Here is a 9232-nt window from a genome sequence, read left to right as displayed (position 1 = left end):
TTCCAAGTCTATTTCCTATTTACCATTCCTGTTATTTATTCTTAATCTCATTTTGTCTGTAACCTCCTCTCCTAAATAAAACCTACCTTTTGCCAAAGAGAATAGCCAGTGTAAATTTTTGACTTGAAAGAACCCCAACGTTTGGTGCCTGAACATCAATCTCCACATTGGGTGCCGTCCTCCAAACGTAAGTCTGAGGGGCTGAGGTGGAGAGGAGGCAAGAGAGAGGCGTGGAAAGCGCGGAGTCTTGGGCCACCACGTGATCTTCATCACTTAGGAATGCAATGATGTCAGTGGGGGCGTGGCTCCCCCAAAATTGGTGAAGAAGAAAAAAGAGAAATCAGAAAGTTTCTTCTTTCTCCGAGCTGGATCCGGAATCAAGGTGGAGAACGAGAAAAAGAGGCCACTTCCGTTGGAAGAACGTGACCCCAGAGTTCCCCCCCGCTTCTCCACTCCTGGAGAACACCTCCTTCCCTGCCATGTCTGGCCCCACCTGGCTCCCCCCAAAACAGCCAGAGCCGACCAGGCTACCCCAGGGAAGGACACTTTTGCGGGGCCCTTCTGGCCCGTTAGTCCACGGAGCAGGTAACCGATGCATGTTCAGCCCACGACCTAGGGAATGAAGAGTTTCTGTATCTCTGGGGCTCGCTCCCCGTCTGGATTCCTATTCCCTACTTCCTTTCCTTTTCCTGATCCCCTGCTGCAGACCCCAGTGCCCCGCCCCACCCCCACCCCCCGGCTGCGCGCTGGTCTCACTTCTTCCTAGTTCCTTTCTCTTAAAACCTGGACCGTGCAGACACTTGGCCTCAGGGAGCAGTACTCCTGAAAGCCTGCTTTTCTCTTCCCCTTTCCTTTTCTCTCCTCCCCTAACCAGTTCCTTAATTCCCCTTCCTGTGTAGTCAGCTCCTACCATTTTCCAGCAGAGCAAAGTTATCAGGGCCCCGGCCGACCGGAAGAACTGGCACCCGTCTTGGGAAGATGCCCTAGAGCATCCCAAAGCACACAGGTAGGAAGTAGAAAGATTTTGAGTTGGGGGCTTGATGTTTGAGTTCCCAGGAAAAGGGTGAAGAAATTTCCTTACTCCCTTGTCTCATTTCTTCTTGACTTCAGGGGCTTCGACCAGACAGGGGAGCCATACACCTAAGAAGTTTGGATGCAGAAATAGATTCCCTGACCAGCATGCTGGCTGACCTGGATAGTAGTAGGGATCATGCCCCATATCGGCCAAACAGACAGGTGATTCCCTCTCAGAGCCCTCATCCTTTGCCTCTCCAACATGTCTTTGTAGAACAGGAAAATCTTTCCTCCATAATTTCTACAAGATGCCAAATCTAACCTTTTCTATTCCAGGACTTTAGGGTTTGTCTTAATATATGAGCTTGAAGAGCAGGTTGCCAAGGTAGATACTACTCATCCCATTCTATCTCTTTCTCTATAGGCATGTGAACCCCTTCAACCCCCTCCCAACCGCATGGCTCTCCTGAAACCGGGTGGAGGAGGGTCCACTCCACCAAGAATCCCAGCCCCATCTTATGGGGGCCCTACCCCTGCCTCCTATACTACAGCTAGCACTCCAGTTGGTCCTGCCTTCCCGGTGCAGGTGAAGGTGGCTCAACCTGTGAGGGGATATGGTCAGTCCTGGAGGGGTATGCCTCAAGCCGCTAGCCCAGCTCCAGCTCCTTACCCTCCTTCCACCAGTTGGGCTGAATCTTGGGGGGTTCCTATGAGGGGCATAGAGAGCTCAGGGCCAAAGAGGAGAGTGTTAGAAATTCTGGCCCGAAAGGAGGAAGAAGAACAGGAGGAGGATATATATCCAAGGTGAGCCAGGGAGACTGTAATGCTTAGGTTATTGATGGGAACTGGTTGGGAGTGACTCTGGAGTAGGGGTGGCAAAACTCCTTAAAAGAAAGATGGATGGATGGAAGAGAGGAAAGAGGGAATGTGAGAGAGAATTGGCAATCAGTTCTCATGGGAGGAACACTGGGGTTTGGGACTAAAAGACCCAAGTGTGAGTTCTAACTCTTTAACATTTACTGAGTGATTGTGCAAATCATTTCATTGCAGCTTCCTCTTTAAAGTGAAGATAATCATACTTGCCTTATAGAAATTCAAAAATGCTATTTAATGTGAATTGTTATTTACTAATATGTGATTGTTTGTAATACCTGGCTCCTTCTTCTTAGGAAATTAGGAGTAGGACTGGGAACAGATGAGATTAAGCCTCATTCTTGTCCCCTCTTCTCATAGCCCCAGGCTGCTCCCAGCAGAGACCCCCCTGAGGAAGAGCTGGAAAGATTAACCAAGAAGCTAGTGTATGACATGAACCATCCACCCAGTGGGGAATACTTTGGTGAGCCAGGGTCTAATCATCTGGATTTTTTCAGAATTGTGCAGAGATGTTCTGGTGTTCCCTAGACTAAATTGAATCTCTCTTTTCCGTTTCTCCTACCCCCTGCCTTGATCCTTAGGCCGATGTGGGGGTTGTGGAGAGGACATAGTAGGGGATGGTGCTGGAGTTATCGCCCTGGATCGTGTCTTCCATGTTGGCTGCTTTGTCTGCTCCACATGCAGGGCTCAGCTTCGGGGCCAGCATTTCTATGCAATAGAAAGAAAGGCATATTGTGAAGGTTGCTATGTGGTAAGTGACAAGAGGTCAGTGTGGAGAGTGAAGGAAGATTTGCGATCAGAAAGAATTGCCAAGATAGGAAAGTAGATAATTTAATCTACAAGGGAAGCCAGGTCTGGGTAGCTGCATTGTAGTCTGTTCCAGGTAGGGTATGGATCTTCAGGTTATTCCCTTAGAGGAGTCTAGGAGCTGAAGTGGGGAATGGGGAAAATCCTGAGATTTGGTTGAGTGCTAAGATAATGAGATGCTGGAAGTATAGACACAGACTCAGGCATGGAGTTTGATTGGAAAGTTAAGGGGGCTATTCTGTTCCTTCTTCGACAGGCTACCCTAGAGAAGTGTTCGATGTGCTCCCAACCTATCTTGGATCGCATCCTGCGGGCTATGGGGAAAGCCTATCACCCTAGTTGCTTTACTTGTGTTGTATGTCACCAAGGTCTTGATGGCATTCCTTTCACGGTGGATGCCACTAGCCAGATCCACTGCATTGAAGACTTCCACAGGTACTGACACATCTCCTCCCTCTGCCCCTTAGTCTTTCCTGTAGTCTAAACAACACCATTCCCCGACTTATGCCAGTTCCTCCAAATCTTTACCTCATTTATAGAATCACATAATGTTACAACGAGAAAAAATTTGAGAAGCCACCTAGTCCAATCATTCATTTTTACAAGTGAGCGGACTAAAGAACAGAGAAGTAGGGTGAAATGTCTACTAGCATGGAAAGTGGTAGAAATAGGTTTTGAACCCAGGTCTGTGACCTCAAGATGATATCTTTCCATTATGCCATTCTAACTATCATTCTTCTGTCTGTAGTAATATTTCTCTCCAATCCATGCTATTTTCCTCTGATTTTTGACTTCTATCTCCCTGGATACCGTTTTTCTTCTACTACCCTGTCTCACTACCCTTCTTCACTCTACCCTCAGGAAATTTGCTCCTCGATGCTCTGTGTGTGGTGGTGCTATTATGCCTGAACCTGGGCAAGAGGAGACTGTGAGGATTGTTGCCCTTGATCGAAGTTTCCACATTGGTTGCTACAAATGCGAGGTCAGGGGCCATATACTGGGATGGAGTGTTAATAGGTGGGAACAAGGTAGAGAGTGGTGAGATTAGGGAAGGAAGTGGAAGCTATAGTTGGAGGCACTGTGGGGATCCTGGGAGCAGGGGAAGCAAATCTTGCCTGATGGTGAGATTTTGTTATCTCCTTGTCCTTTCTTCCTCCCTTTCTCTTCCTTCTTTCCTTCAGGAATGTGGACTGTTGCTATCATCAGAGGGAGAATGTCAGGGCTGCTACCCGTTGGATGGTCACATCCTGTGCAAGAGTTGTAGCGCTTGGCGAATACAGGAGCTCTCGGCCACTGTTACCACTGACTGCTGAGATTCTCCACCATCATGACCTGCCATCATGTCCTCCTCCTTGCTCCCATTTACAATTAGACACTAAGTCCACCTTTTGCCCCCAATCTTCAAAGCATAACTACTGAGCCCCAGAACTATTGAGGCCTGTGAGTGGAGCAGGAATTGCTCCTTTGCTGGATTGCTGTCATATAGGGAGGGAGTGGAGAAAGGTGCAGAGGATTAAAACTGGCTGGTTGCTTAGGCTTAGAGGGGAAACAACCAAAGGACTAAATGCTTAGTTTCCAGCCTTATTGGACATCTGGGTACTGGAAAGAAGTAGAACTGGAAACTGATCCTGAGATTGTTCTTTTTTTGGAAAGAGTGCTACTCTAGAAGGAAGAGTTTCATGGGCTCCAAATTCATCTGATCCTTTGAACCATGGAAAAGGCCTACTTTCTTGGCTATTCATTATGCAGCTGAGGGACCTCTCTAAAATAAATCCTTCAAGACTGCAAAAACCACCTGGTCTGGCAGCACAAAGGAGTAGAGAAAGTTACATGACTTCACTTAAAATCACAGACTCTAGATTTAGAATGAATTTCAGAGGTCCATTTAGTCCAACCATAACCCCATTTAATGGTCAACAAGCATTTATTAAGTACTTACTATATGGTAAGAATTAGGGGAAACAACATAGAAACGATTTACATAAAATATGTACAGGCAAAGTTGGAGGTAACCAATAGAGGAAAGGCACTAGTATTAAGGAGTGGGATTAGGAAAGTTCTTGTTAAAGGTGGAATACTTGGAACTTCTAGAAATCCACAGAAGCTAGGAAAAGGGGAATGAGGTGGGAACGACTTTTAGGCATGGGCAATGATCTGTGAACATGAACTGAGCAGGGAAATGGAAGTTTTGTGCAAGGATGAGCAAGGAGGCCAGTGTCACTGATTGGAAAGGTAGAAGAGGGTTAGATTGTGAAAGGCTTTGTCAGAGGATTTTGGCTTTGATCCTGAGGGTGATAGGGACCCATTAGAGCTTACTGAACAGAGAAGTGTCATGGTTGGAGCTGTGCTTCAAGTTAGCCACTTTGATAGCTGATGATTTGGAGTAGAGAGTAGAAAGAAACTTAAGGCAGACACCAACCAGAAGGCTATAGAAGTAATCCTCAACAAAAAATTCCTCTAGAACAAGCACTAAGAGTAGTACCTAGCATGTAACAGGCACCTAATAAATGTTTTTTGTTTGACTGAGGCCTGACAAGAGACCATCCAACCTTTTCTTGAAGACCTCTAGTGAAGGAGGAAACTCTCTCATACCAGCCCTTTTGGATAACCTGAATACGAGTAGGAAGCTTTTTCTTTTATCAAGCACAATTTGCTTCTTTTGGGGTTACCATTCTTTATTTTTAGTTCTGCTTTCAAGACCAAGCAGAATAATTTGGAAAGAATTCTGAATTAGGTGTTAAAGGCCCAGTTTTAAATTCTAGTTTTAGTACTTATTTTGTGACCTTGAACAAATAAATCATTTGAACAAGATAGCCTTCAAGCTCCCTTGCTGTGGTAAATCTATTATTCTAGGACTAAAGAAGTAATCATATTGCCCTGTTTTCTTTGACTAAATAGTCTCAATTCAAGTCCTTACATCAGGAGGGCAGAATTTTTCTTCTGCTCTTTGGCCAATTGGCCATTTGGATATTTATAACATCATTTGGAGTCTATACAAAATTATCAACTTGCAGAACTCAAGCAGTAGGAGGTTGTACCTAATTTTCAGATCATCTTCTCTTGCTGTTGATTATGCAAATGATTTTGTGGCCAGACAGTCCCCACTCCAGCCTTATATGGTAGGATCTTCTCACTTTCCCAGCTTGCAGTAGGCTCTTTGACACTCAACTTCTTAATCCCCAAGTTTCCCTAATAGAGCGGTACATTCCCAAGTAGCTTTATTAGACTCCTTCTAATTTACTTTGCCTCCCGAGACAGAAAGAGATTTCCCCCATACTCAAAATGGAGATTATTTTAATCATGGGAAAAATCTAGAGTTTCCTGCTGGCTGGGGCTAATGTTTCCCTCTTTTTCTCACAGCCATTCTCCTTTTCCCTTAAGATATATGAATCTTCCAAAAAAGATGCCAGCAAGCACAGGTTTGTAATCGATTAATTCAGAATTTTATGAGTAAAGCAGAAATTTGGATAACCTTTTAAAGAAAGGTTTTAAAGAATCTTTTAAAGAAAGTTGAGAGATATGGCCTTAGAGGGTACAGGTAGAAATAAAAGGTTTTGTGGAATCAGTAAAGAAATTTTAGGTGTAAGATGGACAGCTGGTTTAGTGGTAGCACAAAATAGTGATGGAAAGTTTCAATAGAACAGTTGTGATAAGGTTCCCACACTACTACCCTTGCCCCCACCTCTAATTGCCAGCCTCAGTCTCATCTTCTTTCCTTCAGTAGGGGAAATCTTAGCCAGACAACAGCCAGTATTTAAGATTGAGGCAAGATGATGCTATAAAATGTTCTGCTTTTCCCTCTCCCCCAAATATCTTCTGCAAGGTATAAAGAACAAATGGGAGTATTTCCAAAGAAAGTAAATCTGGAGAAAAGCCCTGAAGAAAAGGAGGAAAAATCACCACAAGTTCTGTAAGCAATAGGCATATGTTGGATTTCCAATAAACCCTGTTGCTTGGAGAGAATGACCAATAATAGGTGAGAAGAATTACTTCATGAAGAAAAGATCAGCTTGAGAGGGGACCAGTCTATAAGAAAGTGTCCAAGAGGTAAAGTTTAGGACATTGTGAAGGAGTGCACATGAGAAAGGAAATACTAGTTGAGTTCTAGACTTCCTTTAATCCAGCTGGATATTCAAGATGGTGATTTCCCTTGCCTTCATTTTTTTTTTTTTTTTTTTGGCTGATAAAAAGAAGTTTATTATTGGCATTTGGGAAGTCAGCCTTTGCTCTATGTGAATAGAAAGACTGAATTCCTTAGTGGCAAGGTCCCCGCAGAGAAGTAAAGTTTCTAGTAGAGAAATCCCAAGAGAGGTATAAAATCTTGTTAAAGAAATAGGTGAGGAGGAGATAAAAGAGAGTAACACTGAAAGAGAATATCATTTCAGTGGGCAGAGGGTTCCTTGCATAGCATGGCATGTTAGGTCCTCTGCCCCTTGCCCTCATTTATGAACCTCACCTTTTCATCTGTGTCTAGTTGGCTTTCCATAACCTCCTCCCTGGAACTGGGAGAGGAATGAGATGTGTAAGATGGATCTAGCTACCCCATGGCTTCCTATATGGGATGGACTCTGATTCTAGTCAAAGCTATGTATTAACCCAGGCCACTTCATCTTGCAACAGTTCATACTAATATCTTCCCAGGTTTCTTTAAAACCATTCTTTTATCATTTCTTGTACATAATAGTATCTAGCATGTTCATATAGCATAACTGAAGGACATCTCTTACTTTCCAATCCTTTGCCACCATAAAAAGCTATTCTAAATATTTTTTAAATATATAAATCAATCACTGGAAGTTTCTACTGTGGTGTCAGTTGCATTCATTCATGCTAAACTCCTATAATCCAATCAAATTTATTAAAGAACTTGATATCAACAAAAGGAGTAAAGTATAAACGTCATACTTTATACTGAGTAGTCTCTATAATCTCAGGTTTATTCAGAGCTCATAAACTCCACTTGTTCCCTATTATTTTCAAGATCTAGAATAAAATCCTCTGCTTTGCATTCAAAGTCTTTCATAACTTGATTTTCCTCTCACTTTTGCAATATTCCTGACAATAAATAGATAACTTAAATAAGCAAACATCTCCCTTGGAAAACTACAAATTCAAATAACCATGGTTAATTACAAAAAGCAATAAAAATCATATGATTACATCAAAAGTTACAGAAAAGTTTTCCCCCCTACCCCGAGATTAGGTTATTTTAATTCTTGTTCTAATAATCTGAATATTTTATTTTTTGTGAATGTTCATCAGTTTAAATTATTTTTAGGAGCATATAATTGAACAAAAATACTTTCTAGTAAATTTACATTGTAACTTTTTTTTTCTTTTCTTGGTAATTTGATTTTCTTTGTAATGGCTCTTCTATTTTTTTTTTCCCTCCAAAAAATCAACTCCTGGTCTTTTTATTTGTCATTTCAATAGACTTGGGAGTTTTGTTGTTTGTTTATTTTTTGCTGAGGTAATTGGGATTAAGTGACTTGCCCAGGGTCACACAGGTACTTAATATCTGAGGTCAAATTTGAACTGAGGATCTCCTGACGTTAGGGATGGTGCTCTATCCATTGTGCCATCTAGCTGCCTCCTCAATGGTTTTTAAAAATTTATTTCTCCTTTAATTTTCTGAAATTTTCTTTGTGTTTTAGTAAGTCTTAAAATTTTATTGCTTTTTTAGTTATTTTAGTTGAATTCTTAATTGATCTGTTAATTCTTTCTTTTGTTAATGAGTGTGTTTAAATGTATCATTCCAAAAGTTGTGGAATGCTGTCTCTTTCTTGTCAATTTCCTTAATGAAATTACTTAGTATTTCTGTGATTTTTTATTTGACCCATCAGTTCTTTGTAAATTAAATTACTTAGTTTAAAGTTTGAGGTTTTTTCTTTCAAAGACTCTTTGTTGATAATTTTTCTTGTATTGAAGTCATTACAAAATATTTTTTAAAATTCACTTTTTGCATTTCTTCATGAGATTTTTAAGGCCTAACACATCGTCAGTTTTTGCAAAGGTATATACAACTAAAAAATATGTATATTCTAGTTCTGTTCATGTTCTGTAAGTGCCAGATGTATTGTACCCACAATTCTATTTGAATCCTAATTTTTTTAAATTTCTTTTTTATTAGATATGTCTAGTCTAGAGCAGACTGTGGGATCCTTACCTATTATAATTTTACCGTGTGATTTTCCCTATAATTCAATTCAATTTTTCATGAAGTATTTGGCTGCTGTATCATTTGGTACATGGGTTTTATAGAGGTGTAGGTATCAAAGGATATGATTTAGGAGAGCACCAATATTGAAATTGATGTAGGCACCAAATGTTGTCATGTGAAGAATTCACAATGAGCATTCTCTTTAGCAAAAGATGGGTTTATTTAGGAGATGTTACAGATAAGAAGAGATAGGAGTAGTGATGCCTAGAGATATTTGCACCAGATTTTAGCCTGGAACTAGTAGAAGTTTGAGGTCTTCCAGAATATCACAACCACGAATATCCCTTCAGCTTATATTTAAAGGAATTTGGACAAGAA

General features: G+C 41.5%; 1 protein-coding gene across 1 annotated transcript; it reads left to right on the top strand.

Annotated features, from left to right (window-relative positions):
• The first annotated feature begins 207 nt into the window (after positions 1-207).
• TRIP6 (thyroid hormone receptor interactor 6) lies at positions 208-8649 on the top strand. Its single transcript, XM_051995972.1, is given in 10 exon segments — positions 208-585; positions 921-1006; positions 1111-1236; positions 1439-1715; positions 1718-1818; positions 2248-2350; positions 2469-2638; positions 2951-3129; positions 3556-3676; positions 3876-8649. Coding segments are annotated over 10 exon segments (1401 nt in total). The 5' UTR covers positions 208-479; the 3' UTR covers positions 4008-8649.
• Positions 8650-9232: the final 583 nt, after the last annotated feature.

This window comes from Antechinus flavipes, chromosome 4 (genome assembly GCF_016432865.1).
Source record: "Antechinus flavipes isolate AdamAnt ecotype Samford, QLD, Australia chromosome 4, AdamAnt_v2, whole genome shotgun sequence".
Classification (NCBI taxonomy): Eukaryota; Metazoa; Chordata; class Mammalia; order Dasyuromorphia; family Dasyuridae; genus Antechinus; species Antechinus flavipes.
This window is presented reverse-complemented; position numbering and strand designations above follow the sequence as displayed.